Source organism: Falco naumanni, chromosome 13 (assembly GCF_017639655.2).
Source record: "Falco naumanni isolate bFalNau1 chromosome 13, bFalNau1.pat, whole genome shotgun sequence".
Lineage (NCBI taxonomy): Eukaryota > Metazoa > Chordata > Aves > Falconiformes > Falconidae > Falco > Falco naumanni.
Genome location: NC_054066.1, coordinates 3165578 through 3183374, shown reverse-complemented (window position 1 = coordinate 3183374; position 17797 = coordinate 3165578). Strand labels below are relative to the sequence as shown.

Genomic DNA, 17797 nt, shown 5'->3' with positions numbered 1-17797 from the left:
CACAGCTTGTTCGGAGCCTCCAGTTTAGTAGGGGCAGGGGAAAACCCGGGGCGGGGGCGAGCGTGCTGGGGGGAGCCGGGCAGGTTTGGCAGGCACAGAGCAGGCGGGGGGCTCCCACCGCAGCTGCTGCTGGAAGGGGGGTTGGAGAGGGGACAGAGCTGAACCTCTTGGCTGCACTGGAGGGGCTGGGCTGGGCTGGGCTGGGCTACGCGGGGGGGCTGGGCTGGGCTGGGCTGCGCGGGGGGGGCTGCCATAGCAGCGCTGGGGGGCTGCCAGCTGCTCTGCGGGTGCTGCCAGGCCCGGGCTGGGCCGCTCGCCGCTGCCACCCGCCCGGGGTGAGGAGGGGGCAGCTGCGGGGTCTCTGGAAGCGAGCAGCAGCTCAGCGCCTGCAGCAGCACGTCGCTCTGTGAGCAGTGTGAGCAGAGCGGCGTCTAGGCCGTGGGCACCGCTGAGCCAGCCCTGCTCCCGCCCCGTAGGTGCTGCATCCTGGGTGGAGGAGCAAGGACAGGTAAAAAGCTTTCTCGGTGGTGCAGGTTGGCCAGCAGTTGGATTCACGTAGAGACCGTCTGCGGCGCTTTGTGCTTGGGGCTGCTGCTCCAAGGACCCTTGTTCTTGCTGAAGGATGGCCGCAAAGAAAAAGGAGCTAGTATCGCAGGTTAGTAGGAACGAGGGTTTTAAAATACCTTGTAAACTCATAGTAAGTACAAAGGATGAAGTTCAGCCTTGAGGTATCTCTTGATTCTGCTGGCAGAGCCCTGCTGTGAGGTCCTTGTGGTGGAAGAGGCGGGTGGGGGGTACGGGAGTGCCTGGCAGGTCAGATCAGCTCCCCAAAGTCGTGCTGTGCGGTGCAGCAGGAGGTTGCTACGGGCTGCAGGGCGCCTTGCAGAGCTGGCACGGGCTTGGCTGCTTTCGTAGATCAAAATGTATCTGTGTTTCATGGGACGCTTGTTCAGAGGACATTTAGAAGTAGGGAACTGGGAAAAGCAAGGGGGTGTGAATGGCAAGTGTCACCGAGCTGAGCAGGCCACCTGCTTAAAAAGATCGCTGTAAAGATGGAAAATTAGGAGGTACATGAAAAATTCAAAGGCTGAAAAACCTATCTCACAATGATGCGTGGAGGAATTTTTCACTGTGCAGGTGACCGAATGATCCTTTATAACCACCCGCCTAGGGGAGGGGGTTGCTGAGGGCAGTTTAGTATGCAGAAACCAAAGGAGGTGATGAAGGTCTCCTTCAAATTTTGGAACAAGTTTAGTCTTCACAAGAGAGAAATACTGAAGGAGGTTATGGATTCCCTATCCCTGTTTGTTTACTGTTAAAATGGGAAAGCATGGAGTGAAAATGTGAACGTTTGTGTAGGAGAAAGAGGTTCACTTTATGAAGGTGTAAAAATGGTTTCCGCTGCTGCTGGTCCAACTTTGCTCATGTGCAATGGGGAAAATTACATCAACCAGACTTTGCACCTTTGGCAACTAAGGGAAAGCTGGGTCTAGCTCTGCAAAAATGTGATTATTCACATCTGCAGATGAAAGCTGAACCTCATGTAGGATGTGGTGTGACATCCTAGAAAAGTTCTGGTCATATTAGAGAAAAGCCACAGGGCATCCAAGTTAGCAAAGCACTTTGAAGGATGCTGGCATTACTTTGCGTCCATCAGCTGAACTCATGGCTGAAGTCATTATCACAAATTATATCATAAATCATTTGAACTCATTAACATTCTGTGAAACTCTCTGAGGATGGTCCTATAACCACTGATAACTGGAATAATTAAATTTCTTAATTCTGCAAATGTTCTCTGAAAAAATTAAGTTTGGGGCCATGTACTAGATGGGAGAAGAGGTGGAGGGGTTTGAACAACTCCCCGTTGTGTGAGTGCGGTGGGCTCCTGGGGAAACCCTGCCCTGACCTCCAGTGACACCTGAAAATGTGTAAGAGCCCATTTAATTTGTGCTGGACTTTCCACTCTTGGAATTCTTGACTTTGCAATTTTAGCAGTCCTTTAATGCACGTTGGTGTTAATTATTTTAAAACAGTTGGCCTTATTGCAACTTATTGTCTTCCAGTGCAGACTAAATGTAGTTAGGATTAATGATGCCAACTGAGAAAGTTATTAGGAATCTTCATTTTCAGGATGAACAAAAACAGATCTTACGTTTCTCAATAAGCCTTTCCCCCCCCCCCCCCCCCCCTTAAACTTACTGTAATTTTCTAAGTACATACTGAGGGGCAAGTCCTGTAAGATGAGGAAGATGCTAAAGATCTTTATCTTTCTAGTAACAGTATTGAAGTGTGGGATAATACAGTACACTGCACAATGTATGGAGCTGTCTAGGGCATCTTTGACCGGGTAAGTCCCTGAGCAACCTCTCCTAATGCTGCCCCCTGAGCAGGGGTTACGCTAAGGACTCCACAGATCCCTTCCAGCCTAGATCTTTCTGTGCTTTCTTGTTCACTACCTTTTGGAAGTCTTTAGACAGCAGCTGGTAATTCAGGTAAGGACATGCTGGGCTCAGGCCACCCTCTAGTGCCCAGACACCATGAAAGCCGGGGATTTGCTGGTTTGTTTTATCAAGGCTGAAACACCTTAACGAAGTAGTATGGCTTGTGTGCAGGCAGGGTGAGAAACTGCTGGTGGGGAACCATCTGGCTTACAAAATGCGATGAGGGCTGGGTCTGAAATAGGTGTGAGGAAAGAAGGACGTGTGCTGGAGACAAGTGTGTTGAAGCAGCACTCAATGCTGCAGCCCAGCCCAGCCCAGCACCTCGCTGCTGCTGCTGAGCACCATGCTGGCTCTGCTGGGAGGCCCCCACTGAGCTGGGACCTACCAGGTGTCAGTGCGTGTGTGGCTGTCCGAGCCCATGCTGCTTGTGCCGTGATCCAGGCAGCCTGCAGGGAACCAGTGCAGGCGGTCATCTGCCTGTGGCGCTTAATTGTTTTAGCTGCTAGCCTGTGTTAAAACGTCATTATGTATCAGACTTCCATTTAAGCGAATGCATGGTAGCTGTTTGTGTTTCTTCTACAGCAGGAGTGCTGGGGTGGGGAGCTCAGGGTCCCGCATCCCCGCTGCCTGCTGCTTTTCCCAGTGCCCGTGCACCTGCAGAGCGGCATGGTGAGGCAAGGCACAGGGGGAGCAGCTGGAGCCCTTCCCTGCTCCTGGATCTTGCTGCGTGGCCCCGCAAAGAGTTGTGCTGCCATAAAAGCAGGAGAGTGCCAAACCCCCCCCCTGAGGTTGTGTGGGTATCTCACAGACCTTTCCTCTTGTGCCATACTCCGCGCAGCTGTGGCCCTGGTCAGTCAGCTGGAGGCCCTGGTAGGGCACGGGGGCTTGTCCCCAGTCACCCCCAGAACAACTCTTAGTCTCTCTACGATCCAAGTCTGGGGTTCCCAAGTAGCCAGACTGTTCAAGTAGTTGCTGCCACCAAACGGGAGGGCTTGCTCTTGCCTGGGTGCTGCTGCCCTTCCATCTGCCATTCTGCGGTTCTTGTGAGACAGGAGGCTCTAACCCAGTAAGATTTTCTGCGGAGCTCGCTGGCTCGCTGCTGGGTCTGTCAGAGCTGGCGCAGGTAACAGCGAGAGCACGTGGGGGGTGAGGAAGGAAGGAGAGTTTGGGAGTGAGGGTATCTGACTTTAGCTGTCTGTCTTGGGGGTCTTCCACCCATGTTCCAGCCCAGCTTTGCCCTGCCCAGCTGGTGAGAGGATTGCGGTCAAAAGGGTTCCCTGAGCAATACCTTGGGTGATACGGCCTCAGGCAGGCAGTGCAAGCAGGAAGGGACTTGTCAACATGCTGCAGCAGGCAGGTAGTACCTGCTGGCTTCCTGACGCGTTTACTGTGTTTGTAAAATTTTCGCACACAGATTAACATCAATAGCCAGGAGCTTTGGGAAGAAATGCTGTGTCTCAAAGGACTCATTGGTAAGTGTTTGGTCAACATACTAGGTTGCTTTTGTTCTGTGTTACAAGGACACCAGTACTGTTAGGAATCAGTTACAACTGATAGGGATGTTCAGTCAGTCCCTCCATTTCTCCTGCCCTGGATGGAAGAAAGCAACGCACTGACAGGTGAGACCATCTGGAGGCTGTAGTAGTCATTACGTACTGTCCCACATATGCAATCAAAGCAGTGCTGGTGCAGAAGCTTCTGGAGGCTCCAGTCCAGCCAGTCGCTTGGAACAGCTGTCCCCAGTGCAAGGAACAGCTCTGGTACCAAGGGTGGGGGTTAGGGGGCTGCCAGGTAAGCCTTGTGCTCTGTGCAGCAGTTTTCCCTAGAAAATCTGGTGCCTCCAAGGTCACAGCCATGTCAGTGTTTCTTCTAAAGACATCTCCATATCATTGTTACTAGCTTGTTATTTTATAATGTGGTTTCATCCTCTGATCTAGCATTTGAAACCTTGAAAGTGTATAACAGTTTGTACTTCAGAATTGAATCCATAGCCCCTCCAGGGCTCAACAGGAGCCCTGCCACACTCCAGACAGATCTACGGGAGCAACAGCCACAAGCTGGTTTTTTTTGTTTGTTTGTTGGGATGGGTTTTTTTTGGGGGGGATGTTTTGGGTTGTTTTGGCTGGACATGAGGCAAATCTTCTCTGGTGACCTCTGCAGCACCATCCTAGGGAAGAAGGAGACCTCAATCTTCAGAGGTTTTCATGATTCTTCTTACTACACTAGCACCCTTCCAAATGATTATGCTGCAAAGTGGAGAAGTGCACAAACCAGCCTGTTGGTCTACGTCTGACCCGTTTTGACTTCATTTGTACCCATTGTCCTGCTTGCAGTTGTTGATGCATTTCAGACCTGGTGTGGTCCATGCAAAACAGCAGTGGATCTTTTCCGAAAAATAAGGAATGAAGTTGGCAGTGATCTCCTGTGTTTTGCTGTGGTAAGATCTAATTTGGCACTGCTTAAAATACTCAGTTCCCTGAAATTAGCAGGTAACTAAAGGCTGAAGTCATTTATCTTTCTGGTATTCAGCCCAAAAGAAAAAAGTGCTTTTTTCAGGAGTTTTCAGCTTGTGTGAGTGAGCCCGCCACCTCAGACACTTGGTTACATCGGTAAGGACTCACCAAGAATTTTCAGGCTTCAGCTATTCTGTACTTTTCAGATTTCTGCGTAACCAAGTAACACTAGGCAGAATCGTTAACATACGTGTCCCTCTGATGTACAGGGAGAGTCTCACCCCGAGGAGACTATGGGACCGGTGTCTAGTAGGGGGTTAACAGAGAAGGCAGACAGACTTTTCTCCGAGGTACAGAGCAAAAGAACAACAGCAATGCGATCAAGTGACACCAGGGGAAACCCAAGCAGATAGAAGGAAAAAGTAATCAGTATAGGAGTGGTTGAACACTGGGCTGGGTTCCCAGGGAGGCTGTGGAGCACTGATTCTTGGAGGTGCCCAGAGCTACGGCAGCCTTGAGAGCTCCTGTAACACTGTGCTTGGCCCTGCTTTGGGCAGGGTCTTGGACTAGAGCCCCTCAGCTGTCCCTCCCTCCCTCGCTGGCAGGGTGACTCTGTGTTTAAATGCCTCTCCTGGCCGAAGGCCAGCTCAGCTGCTGGCAGAGCCGAGGGCGGTGAGGTTTCTGGTGGAGGCCCCTGCTCAGCCCTCCTTGCACCCTGCTGCTGCCCCTGGCCACCATAGCCCCTCCTGTCACTTCTCTCACCCCTTGTAGACAAGAGGTCCTTGCTTCATTTTTTCAGGCTGTTTCTCTGGGATGCACTCGGGCGAGCTGCTGTGAGACGGGTATCCCTGCCCCACTAAGGCTGCTGTTCCAGCTCCTGCGGGTGGGATCTGCCTGCTTCCCGGGTCGCTGGCACCCAGCTGGAGGTGGCCGTGGCCCTGGCTCTGACCAGTGTCGTTTTGTCCCATCAGTGGCCCGGAGGTGTTCTGCTGTACCTGGGGGGGAGTGCCAGCCAGCTGAGGGTGGCTTTGTCTGAGTCCAGGCAACTGCGTGTGTATTCCTCTGAAGCAGAAATGCTTTTCTAGAAATACCGGGCTTATTTTACGTTCCTTTTAGGCTGAAGTTGATTCCATTGATGCTCTGGGAAAATACAGAGGAAAATGCAAGCCTGTCTTTCTGTTTTATTCAGTGAGTGAAAAATGTTTTTACAGTAGTTGCATAGCAATAAACATGACTTGCTGGTGGGAACAACTGTACTTTTTGAGGGATACTCTTTTTCTTTCTTGTGTGACAGGACAATTTTATTTGTTCTTTATCTGCTGGTATCTACTGGTGATAAAGTGCTGCATGGATAAGAACATACACCCAGAGTTTACATTTAAATCCTTGCTGCTTTGCCACCAAGAAACAGAATAAAGCAATTTTGTTTTATTAAAAAAAAAAAACCAACAACAAAACCACCAAACCCATAAACAACAAAAGAAGAAGTTAAAGTATGAATGAAGTAGAACAGTTTAGATTGTGCAGGTGAATGAGAGGCAGACCTTGCACAAAGTTACAGGAGCTCTTCAGCTAGAGATTGTTGAGTTGGTTTTTTTTTGTTTGTTTGTTTGTTTTTCGCCCATGTAGCCTGTGATGGATGGCTGTGTTTCGTGGCCCTTTCTCCTGTCTTAGTCATGAAAATCTCTATGATTCATGCTCGGGGGTCCCTGTGACTTGCTGAAACATGTATGTGTCCGCAGGGTCTTGTGGCTGGCTGACTCCACGTGATCAGCGTTCATGCCATGTTAGCGTGTGGACATGTGTGTTGCCCTGCGGGGTCCTCAGGTTCAGCCTCCTGCTACTGCAGGACCTCACTGCTCTCACAAGCTGCTTTGGTTCTTGCTATGAGCAATCAGGAATGACAAAGAGAGTTGTTCTGCAGTTTCCCTCTTGTTCTGTAGCAAAGCAGCTCTGTCCCGGAGGGCCTGGTACATAGTATCAGAGCCGGGAGGGCATCACTTGAGCACCCACTGATTTGCTTTTCACACCTTTCAGGGAGGAGAATTAGTAGCTGTTGTGAGAGGAGTGAATGCACCATTGCTGCGGAAGACCATCCTGGAACAGCTGGCAGCAGAAAGGAAGGTTTTGGAACATGGAGGACAGCGTGTGGTGGTAATCAGTTACTAAATCCTTAAATACCTGCGGATGTGCATGCCAGAGGAAAGGTTCAGTGCCCTCAGCTCTAAAACAGTTACTTTCTTGCAAAAATCCTGTCTTTTTGTCTGGACTGACTCTGAAATGTGGTTAGCACGCTGCTTGGGTGTCTGCAAGCCAGTGGAGCCTACCTGGATGGATGAAGCTGAAAGGGGTAGTTGACTGTGGTTTTCAAAACCTCTGTCCTCTTGCCAAGAGGAAAAGTAGTACCTATCATCTAGCTCTGCAGGATGAAAGAGAAACTCTACTGTGACTTCTCTCAACCTGTTTACCTACCCTAAGCATGTCTTTTATTCCTTAAAGCTACCTTCCTAGCTGGCTTCTAATTCCAGGATCTCGGGCAGGTCTCTGTGTTGGCATTTCTCAGGCTGTGGTGGCAGACGGTTCATTGCTGTTTTAGTCATTTTTGTTTCCTGGTGTTGACTGATACCGTGGATTTCTGCCTGGAGCCTCTTTTGGAGCTCGGCCAATCTCTCTCACTAATCTGCAGCTGTAGGGACCTGCTGCCTGTATGCTGGATATTGCTGCGTGATCTATCAATCTGCCTCTCAGCAGCTCTGTAGCACAGTGGCCATGCAGTCTCTAGTGCCTGCTGGAAAGCCCTGGGCTACTGCATGGCAAATGTTCTCCTCCCTCCAGCACTGAGCTCCATGTCAGTGCCTAGAGCCAGACCAGCAAGCTCAAGCTCCAGCAGCCTGCTGCCGGCCGGGGGTTGTTGGGAGCGGTGTCACTGAAGAAGCGCTGCCCACCCTTTGTTCTGAACTCGCCATGGGGCAGTATCAATTAATTCCTCCCTAGTTCTCAGACACCTGAGTGCCTATTGTCCCCTAGTCACCTCCTCTATGTCACTGATGACTTATTTAGACTGTTATTAAATCTGCTGTCAGACGTCTTGGGTGTTACCACCCCAGTTTGGTTCCACATTCCTTGCCCAGGCAGTGCTGGTGCAGGCAGTATCCTTAGAGCAGCTGAGTGGTCCTTGGAGCTGAAACCAGAGAGAGCCCCAGGCCCACCGCTCCCAGCCCAGCCAGCCTGTGCAGCCACGGCCACAGGGACCGTCTCTTTGTGGGTGGTCTCCTGAACTGGACACCTGAACTAACAGTGTTTCTGAGGAACAAAAATTACCTTCCTGTCTGTAACCTGCTAGTCTTAATGCACAGGTGATGGTGTGTTGGAACTGCAAGCTGCCTCCACTGGGCAGCTTGCTCTGGTGGTGCTGGCTGGCCAGTTTCTGTGAATGCTTTCCCCCCAGCTTTTGCTAGTCAACTGATTCAGAGCTCAGGAGGTGACCCTGGACAGGTAGGTCCTCTCCTCTCACTGCTGAGCTGAGCCTGGCCCTGAGGACAGCCGGAGGACTGGTTCCTGCTCAGCTGGAGGAGGGAGGTGAGGACCTGCCTGGCAGATGCTCACCTCGAAGGTGAGAGGACACTTGGGATGTTCCTCGCTCATCCACGTGCTTTTGCTGCCAGGTACAAGACAGAGCCTTCTCCCAAGAGGAGGGAAATGCGGCTGGTCTTCAGGAAGAATGACAGGAGGGCCAACCAGGTAAGGCTGCGGGGTCTCTCTGTGCCCTTAGTCCCCACCTTTGCTGAAGCTGGAACCCTATGCAACGCTCCAGCTGCTGCTGTGCCTCGTGCACGCTGGGCACAAGGTGGGCTCTTCCCCCAGCCCCGGGTGGATCAGCCCACAGGCTAGTGTCACCTCGGAACACTGTATGTAGGCACAAATGAGAGTCCAGGGTAGTTTGGGTGCCTGACATTGCTGAACCGCAAGCATTTCTCCTTCCAACATGTGTTTTATTCTGCATTTGTTGGTACTTCCCCTCCCCTTGCCTCCCGGCTTGGTGAGGGCTTTTGCAAATCCTGCATGGTTTTCTTCTGTCTCAAATGCCCAAAATACAGAACTAGCTGCATATGCTGCTCAGCTCTTCCAGGTTGTTTTAAAAAGAAAAAGCAAATGCTCGGGCACCAAATATTGTTACACCTGGTCTTGCCTTGTTGAAAATCAGCTACATATTCCCTAAGACTTTTGTCTCTCACCCGATTCCTGACCTACAGGGCCGCTTTGTTCTGGCTTCTCAGGGCCGCAGCTGCAGACTGGCGCTGGGAATACCGAATCCCGTGCCCCAGGCTGCCGGGGGTCGTAGCAAACCCCCGGGCTTTAGCTGGGGCATGGCGGCTGCGGAGGGGTGCGGTGCGGTGGTGCGTGCTCAGCTCTGCCTCTCCTTGTCTTACCTGTTCCTAACGTTTTCCCTGTTCCTTCCCTCAGAGGCTAACGCTCCGTCGGGCCGGGGCCCGGTTTTCCAGCTGTCGTCATGGAACGGACGCGGGATTTCCCAATAAAAGGATTCGTGCAGCAGCAGCACCACCTCCCTCCGTCGCTCCCGGAGGTCGCGGCCCCTTTAAGGCGGCTCGGGGGCGCGCCGCGCTGCGCCTGCGCGGGGTGGGGGCGGCCCCGGACGCGGGTTCGAGTCCCGGCGGTGCCGGCCCGCTGCGGTCCCGGCCATGGAGGCGGTGCTGGAGCCGGGCGCCTGCCCCGCGGGAGCCGAGGCCGAGCCGTGCGCGGAGCCGCCTGCGCACCGGCTGAGCGCGGCGGAGCTCGACCGCGAGCTGGACTGCCGCAGTGAGCTGGTGCGTCCGGGCCTCGTCGCGGCCCCGGGACGCGGCTCCCTCCTCCGCCGTTGGTGCAGCGGCCCGGTCGGGCCGCCGTGTCTGCGCCGGGCCCCGCGGGCCCCCTGAGGCAGCTGTGAGGGAGGGTCCGTAGGCGAGGGTCGATGGACCTCTCGGGCAGCCATGGGGGGGATCCACGGGTCCCTCAGTCAGCCGGGCGGGCGGGCCCGTGGGGCGGAGGCGGGCCCCTGTGTCAGCCGTGAGGGAGGGCCTGTGAGGGAGGGTCGGGCAGCGGGCCCCTGTGTCAGCCATGAGGGAGGGCCTGTGAGGGAGGGTCGGGCAGCGGGCCCCTGTGTCAGCCATGAGGGAGGGTCGGGCAGCCGGCTGGGAGCGCCGTGGGGCAGATGCGGGCCCCTGGGGCAGCAGTGAGGGAGGATCCGCGGGCCCCCTGAAGTAGCCATGGGGGAGGGCCCGTGAGGGAGGGTCCGTGCGGCCGCCCAGCCGCCGCGGCCCGGGGCTGGCGCAGACCGGCGGGCTCCAGCTGCCGGCCGAGTTCCGCCCGGGAGTCGCTCCCGCGCAGGTGGCGGGCGGTTGCACCGTGCCTGTTGCACCGTGCCGGAGGAGCGGGCAGTATGGAGCTGAAATAATCCTGCGTCTGGGACAGGCGGTGTCAGAGCCGAGGTGCGCAGGCAGCCGGCATTAGGGGCGCGGGAATGGGCGCGGAGGGGGCGAGGGGCCGCTCGGGCTGCGCTTAGGGAGGCGGGCAGGACGCAAGTGCTACAGCAAAGCCTGATTTTCGGTAATGCCACTCTCAGATAAAAACATCTTTAAGAAAACTAAATTTCTTCCCGTTAGGAAGCAGTCAGGAAAAAAATATCTTGTGTGTTCGTGTCTACCTGTATTAGAAAGGCAATGTAATGGTAGCGATATTTAGGAAAAAAACCCCAACTCAACAGCAACTCAAACTTCAGATCTGGGCACAGGTCAGAGAACTTTTTTGTATTTTTGATACTAAATATCTCTTGTTCTGTCTTGTAATGCCAAATTTCAGGGAAGGCACCTTGAAATCATAGGAGAAATCATAGTGTATGCGGTGCCTTTCTGGGCAGAGGTGTTTTGGAAGGAGTGTGTGCATAGCGGCTTTTTTTTTTTTTTCCTTAGTTAGAAAGGAGTTTGGAAGGTGGAGCAGGCAACCTAAACTCGGTCTATGCTTTCTGTTGTACAGATCGATGACAAAGAATTTGACATTCCTCAAGTTGATACCCCTCCCACGCTGGAGAGTATCTTAAATGAGGTGAGTGGTCCGTCACGTGTGCAACCAGCTCCATTTACAGGGGGGAGCTAAGATAAGACAGCACATACTTCTTTGGCTTTTCTCATATTGTGTTTTTCATGGAAATAAAATTGTATAATTTCATGATTTCCTGATACTGATGGCTGACAAAGTGCGTGCTCAGTTGAGTGATTGCTGTACAGTGCGTAGTATGGAATTCTGTTTTTTCAACCAAAATATCCACAGCTGAATTATAAAGGGTTTCCATCAAATTTAAGCACATTTACCTGTGAATTTGGACAGAAGTCTATACAGTTTATTAAATGACAGGGTCATTAGAAAACTTTTGTTGTTTTTTTGGTGTTTCTTGGTTGTGTTTTTGGTTTTTTTGTTGTTGTTGGTTTGTTGTTTTTTTTTTTTCTTCCTAAAAATACATTCAGAGAATTCTGGGTAGTTCTTAAGCTGTGGGAAGAGAAGAGAACTAGGTTCTTCACAACTGCATTTATATTGTACATTTCATGTATTTAGCCCGCTGGCAGAAGTAACAAACCGTCTCAACATCTGATGTTGCCTGTAGTACCTTGCAGGAGAGAGCTGACTTTGTGTTGCTTATATCCAGTTTAGTATGGTTTTTTACAATAGCCACGTGAGTGCACAATTCTTGGAAAGGAAAAGAAGGGTGTGCAAGTAAAGATACGTTCAAAGAAAAGAAGCTATTTAACAAGCTGAGGAAATTGGTGGTTGGACTTCCTAGGAAGCCAGTTTAAAGGGAAAAGGAGCCTGGGAGAGGTGACAGTTCTTTTAAAAAGTTGTATTAAAGATACAGGGAGTCCCAAAGAGATAGAGTCTAGGAACAAGAGGAATAGTAGGAGTAGCATACAGAGGTATGTCCTGTTTCTGCTGATGCCTTGGATGATGAAGATAAAGGGAACTTATCTAAATTTGGGTGATAACAAAACTGTAATGAGCTGCATCATGTCCATGTCAGAGGAGTAGAATCCAAGTCAAACTTAAGAGGTAATCACGAAGAAAGTATTGTTCACTGCAGCCAAAGTGCTATTTATTTCAGTACATGTGGGATGGGAATGATTGGCAGAGCATCTTCTGAAAAGAATTTTAGTGGAGAACAACCTGAGAGAGCCAAAAAGGTATAGAGCTGCACTGGAAAAAGATGCTTAATGGGCACAGGACTGCCAGCTGTAAGACAGATGAGGAGCACCTGCTCTGTTCTCTGCACCTTTGGCGTTAGGTGGGGTATTGTTTGCTCTCTGGCTCTGTGCTTTGAGAATACCATGAACTGTACTGAATTTAGAAGACATCAGGGAGAATGGCCATTTAAAAAAAACAGTTAAAATGTCTAGGCTAAGTCTGAGAGGGTTGGGGGGGTGGGAGGTGTGGTATGGCTGGAGAGAGAGATGACCAGCAGAAGTGCAAAATGAACCCTCGTAACAGCCGGAGGGACTGCCAGACTCTTAGCCCCCACTGGGTGAAGTGCTCTAGTAGATGATAACCTAGGCCTTCCCTCAGCAGTTGAAGACTTTTTGAGAACAGCTTAGTCAAATGTCTGTAAAAGTTTTGATGAAGTAGATAATATCTGGGGAAGAAAGATTTGTTGAGTAACTTTCTCTCCAGCCCACTTCTGTGATTATTGTGAATTCTGGGAACCAGTTCTTCCACAGAATCAGTCTGGTAGAATGATACATAGTTCTGGTTTCTACATATGGGACTACCTTGTTCTCTCCTCGATTTTTCTGCTGAATTGATGCTGTTCTGCTGATGTTTCTGTTAGTGTTCTGTGTTTTGAATGTTTAGTAAGCTGTGGTGATTCTCTTTCTTCAGACTGATGATGAAGAAGAGTCTTTCATTTTAGAGGATCCCTTTCTCTTGAACATTGATAACACGGATACACACTCCTACGACACATCTTCTGTAGCAAGCTCTGACAGCGGGGACCGGACACACCTGAAAAGGTACAGCAGGACTCATAGCCTGGGAGGTTAAAAAAAAAAAATCTCCTTTTTTGAGTGGGTAGAAGGACAGACAATCCAAAGCTCAGAACAGCTGAAACTTCCTAAGGCAACCTCCTGCTGCCTTCCCCCCTAGCTTTGCTGTGAGTGTGCAATTTGTCTGTTACTTGGGTAGGAAACCCTTAACTGCACGTGTGGATTCTGTCTCCTGCCGTTATAGTGCTGAAGTCCCAGGGGGATGCTGCAGGGACTTTGGTGAAGCTGCTTTTGACAGAACAGTGTTACTCCTGCAAGATAAGCAGGCAAAGATGGGATTTTTTTTTGCACTGAGGGCTAGCCTGTTAGAGCAATAAATGTGTTTTATGGGAGATGGAGTATTTAGAGAAATTTTAATGGCATGTTTAAAACACTGAACCACGATGACTTTAAAGAAGATCTTTCAAAGGTTTGTCTGATGAATTCCAGAGTCAGCAAGCAGCTGGTGGTTATTTTTAAAAGGTAAGTGAACTGCTGTTACTCCTGTAAATGGAATGCTAATCTTGACATCTAGAAGCAGTGTGCAATATGATAATTAACTATAATACTGCTGACTTGTCTCATTAATTATTCAAATGATGGCCTGATGCTATTTCCTGAGCCACTCCCACCGCTTTCTTAGGTGCCGTAAGAAGTTGTGATTGTTGTGTGAGCAATTGCATAGGCTAGGAACACTTCCCTAAGTGTGGTGATTTATGGTGGTGTACTGACTCGCAGTCTCTTCTTTTTTTCAAATAAGGTGGTTTGTGTTGATGTTGCTTGGAGTGGCTTAAACATTTTCTGGTACAGAGTGGGCAGAAAAACCTGGCAGTGTTATTGTCATCTTTAGGTGAAGCTAGTTGCCATGTTTATGGGTCCTTAACCATGATATAAGCTATGAACAACATGTTTCTTGAGCCAACCTGTGAGCTTCTTAACATGTGCACCTCTGGAGGGATAAGAGCCAAATGTTGTGTTACTGTTGGAAATTTGGCTTTCCGGAGGTGTGTGCTTGGCAACAAAATTGCAACTTTGGTGCGGATTTTCCCTTTGCTCTAGGTGCTACAGTATACCCATGCTTTTTAGAAATAATTGTACCCCTGCACTAGGTACTTTTTAAATATGTTTTCCCCATGAACAGAAACACTTAACCTTTCAGATCAGATCCAGCTGTATTTTAATTTAATGTTATTTTTTAAGCATACATCCAGTTTTCCTAGAGGTCTATATTCTGCTGATCAACCTTTTCCGATTGAGTGTTTTCCTTAGATATTAACCTTTAAGGGCTGAAACTTCCTGACTCACTAGAAGATTAATTGAAGAGCAAAAGTGTTGCTTTCAGGCTTTATTAATAAGTTCTAAGGTTTGCAGATATGTGCTTGAAACTTACAATTTGTTTGAAGAACTATTCCTCCCCCCCAGAGATGAGTTAAAAACAGATTTTATGCAGGCACAGCAGTGCATAGCAGGCTTTGCTAATAATCTCATGTGTGTTTAATTCTGTGCACATAGGCCCCAAGAATAAGAATGGAATCTGCATGAGTTATGGGTGCGTGTAGACTTTACTTGCTGGTTTAGCTATGGGTTAGGCAAAGTTCCAAACTTTTATTCAGTTCCAACGCATTTGATTTATTTCTTATTTCCTTAGGAAGAAAAAACTCCCAGATTCTCTCTCACTCCATGGATCAGTTATACGGCTCTCGCTTCTGAAAGGGATTTCTGCCCAAATAGTATCTGCAGCAGTAAGTGTCTTTTTCTCCAGGTTGCATCCATTAACAAAAATTTGAACCTCTTCTGTTGTGGAAGAGTTTGTGTGTGGTGATCTCCCTCTCCTTACTACTAGTTCTTGATAAAACTAACATTTTTGATATGTAAACTACTGACTAGTAATCCCTAGCCAGTAGTATCGGGTATTAGCTGAGCTGTTGCAGCAGCAGTACAGTAGGTCCTGTCTAATACAGAGTTGTGTGCTAGTTGTCATTAAACCTGGTGGGAAATGTTAATACAAAATGATAGCACTGCTATTGTTCTGCCTGCTTGAAGCTGCTGGGAACAGGTTTGCTTAATGCCTGCAGCAGGCATGCAGCACACTCGATGCTGTGAGCTGAGCGAGGAGCAGGTTTGCGTGTTCCTGCAACTGCGCTTGAGGCACAGGGGCAGCAGAGCTGGTCTGTCAGTTGTACTGCCGGGGGAAACCTGACCGCCCGAGATCGCAGCCGAGGTGGTGTGTGGTTTCCGAGGCGTGCAAGGTAGGCTGGTTAAAACAGAACACAAGTGGCTCAGCTGGGAGTGTTTTGTGATGGCTGTGACCAGGGTTGCAGTGTGGTGCCACCGGCTGTTCCCTGCGTTGGCAGAGGTGTGGGTGAGCCACTGGGATGGGAAGCTAGTGAGGTGTGCTTGACAGGGCAGCGGGAAATGGGATTGCCACTGATGTCTGTGCCATGTACAAAGAGAATACTGAAAACTTACTAAGATTAGACTGCTTTAAGAAAAACACAGTAACTTTCATGTGGAATTACAGGATATTCTGCTTCCTCTCCATTTCTGCATGCTTTCTCATCCTTTCTGAGTATTTCTAGCTGGTGGTTCCCTCCACACTTCTGCCCTGGTGGGACTATTAGAATGCAGCTTGTGTTGATTCTTCTGCATGTTGTAGTTCTAATTATTAGACGTATGCACGGAGCTGGGAGTTCTGTCTCTCTTACGCCTTGTCCTGTTTTTCTAGGACAAAGTGGATGCCGGCTTGCCCACTGCAATTGTAAGTAACGATATTCAAGTACTGTATAGTTAGGTTTTGTGCAAGTTTGTTAAAGCAGTAATTTAAGACAGCTGGTAAACACACCTTCCTTCTTACCCTTACTAAGGATTTTCAACTATAAGGGGTGAGAGAAGCTGCATGAAAGATCTGGTTCTTGGGGGCAGAGTTCAGCCTTTCTCAGCTGCCCTTCTGCAGTTCAAGCCCCAGGTTTTCCCCTTTTTCATGTCATTTCCAGGACTCGTTAGTTGCACGCCTAACCTTTCCTTGTAAGGAGGGTGGTGCTTATCTGTTGAACATGTTGAATTCCCCTAGCTGTTTTCTTCTTTGCCAGTTATTGCTTTGACTCCTAACAATTTTTTAAAGAAACTTAAACTGCAGTGCTCATGAAGTGCTGGGTTCAAAAGCAGCACAGCTCTGTTGTAACTGAAATATGACCCTAAAATACAAAATTTCACTACAAGCCTGTCTGAAAGATACTCCTACTTACCAATTCAAATTAAACTTCTTGAAGTCAAACATGCTGATTAAAATACATCCGAAGTGAAGCTGCCTGTAGTTAAAGGAGAAGAGGTGAACATTTTAAGGAGGTGAAATACAGCAAATACTCGTTATGCCTTTCTGAGTTTTAATGTTTTAAGAAGAAACTAAAGATGTGCTTGGCTGCTTTGACTGTAGTAGCAGCAATCCATAAGAAGGTATGCTTTTGTTTAAAAAAGAAAAAGGAAAAAAACCATAGTCACATCTAAGGGAAAAGGTGGCACAGCAAAATTGGAAGCACGCTGCGACTGATGTGCACATAGGATAAAAACCTATACTTACATAATCCAGACGTTAAACCACTTAATTTTGTAGTCTGACTTACGCTTGCTAAGAAATAAAAAAAAAGAAAAATCTTAATATATCTGCACCGTTATGTGATTTCTATGAAGTTTTATTTAATTGGGTGCAGGTTTGCAAGTGCAATAGAATCTTGGAGCTGTGTTTAATTCCCCACGGAAGGAAGCTGGAGTCTCTGGGCTTGCTGTGGACTGTCTCTTCAGGGGACCAGTGCTGCCCCGGGTTGTGTAAGAGTTCAGATGTGGGTGTAGCAGCTGAGGGAGAAGACCCCTCTGAATATTTATACTCGGCTATCACAGCAAAAGAACGAGACTGACCTTACAGAGAAGAAATTTCATTGTGGGTACTGCTCTGAGCGTTTGAATTTCAAACAGCAGAGGAGGAGGCAGCCCTCTGAACTTGAGAAAATCTGTTTGATGCTCTTCAGATACAATACTTCTCTAGCTTTCACACAGAAATTGCTTGTCACTTACAGATGTAATAATTTTCTATTTTATAACCTTCTAAATCTTCCCCTTTGGGCAAACTTTGCATGAATATAGTGAGAGTTTAAGTGGCGGATTTGTGACTGATATTTCTTCTACTTTCAATCTTTTTGCATGACTCTTTCAGGCAGCATCAAACCTGATAGCAGTGGGCACTTCCCATGGGTTAGCGCTGATATTTGGTAAGTTAAAAATAAAGTTTTGAGGTTTTTGCATTTTGATGATCTTTAAAAAAACCCCAAAAAAACCCAAACGCACACAAACAAAAAGAAACCAGCTTGAATTAGAACTGCGGAGTGAATTTCTTCTAATATTTTCTGGTTGTGCTAAATGTGATTTTTTTCAGTAAAGAAAAGCACAATTAATATTTTAGTTGTCCTTATTCACTTCTTTCTTCTGCTTTGTTGGGGACTGGCCCATTGGTATTGAGAATTTTAGTTCTGTGGCAGTTGTCTAAAGAGCATTTTTCTATGTTTAAATTACTCTGTTTTCATGTGGAAGAAACCAGAACCACTATAAAACCATGGTATCATACGGTATTAATCTTCTTCCCATGACATAGTACCTGCCAGCATTAGGGAAAATTCAAGTGTGTTCCTTGGGAGGTAGAACTTGTGACCCATGGCTCCTGCAGGCTTGCATCATAGGTTTTCCTTCCCTGACCTTCCCCTGCACCAGTCACCTCTATGCCTCTTCATTCTGTTATTCTTCCTTTCCTCTTATCACCAGACTTTCTTTAAAAAGTTTCTGAGCTCATGAT

The 17797-nt window shown here is 48.7% G+C and overlaps 2 protein-coding genes across 3 annotated transcripts in view; both read left to right on the top strand.

Annotated features, from left to right (window-relative positions):
* Window positions 1–293: 293 nt before the first annotated feature.
* On the top strand, window positions 294–9476 carry NME9 (NME/NM23 family member 9). Its single transcript, XM_040613815.1, has 7 exons — window positions 294–655; window positions 3859–3916; window positions 4778–4881; window positions 6014–6085; window positions 6935–7051; window positions 8563–8638; window positions 9362–9476. The coding sequence occupies exons 1-6, from the start codon at window positions 623–625 to the stop codon at window positions 8620–8622; spliced, it is 444 nt and encodes a 147-aa protein (XP_040469749.1). The 5' UTR covers window positions 294–622; the 3' UTR covers window positions 8623–8638; window positions 9362–9476.
* A 69-nt stretch (window positions 9477–9545) lies between these two features.
* Window positions 9546–17797, top strand: part of VPS8 (VPS8 subunit of CORVET complex) — an 84709-nt gene continuing 76457 nt past the window's right edge. For both annotated transcript variants that reach the window (XM_040613712.1, XM_040613713.1), the window contains exons 1-6: window positions 9546–9723; window positions 10928–10996; window positions 12815–12945; window positions 14606–14699; window positions 15683–15715; window positions 17165–17219. In XM_040613712.1, coding sequence (XP_040469646.1) covers window positions 9598–9723; window positions 10928–10996; window positions 12815–12945; window positions 14606–14699; window positions 15683–15715; window positions 17165–17219 — 508 coding nt within the window. In that variant the 5' untranslated portion in view covers window positions 9546–9597. The remainder of the gene's footprint in view (window positions 9724–10927; window positions 10997–12814; window positions 12946–14605; window positions 14700–15682; window positions 15716–17164; window positions 17220–17797) is intronic.

Excerpts from the sequence above, each read along its gene's own strand:
- NME9 (XM_040613815.1), top strand. The coding sequence starts at position 623 with ATGGCCGCAAAGAAAAAGGAGCTAGTATCGCAG. Across the intron at positions 4,882-6,013 it reads ATCTCCTGTGTTTTGCTGTG|GCTGAAGTTGATTCCATTGA; the intron begins GTAAGATCTAAT and ends CGTTCCTTTTAG. Across the intron at positions 6,086-6,934 it reads CTGTCTTTCTGTTTTATTCA|GGAGGAGAATTAGTAGCTGT; the intron begins GTGAGTGAAAAA and ends CACACCTTTCAG.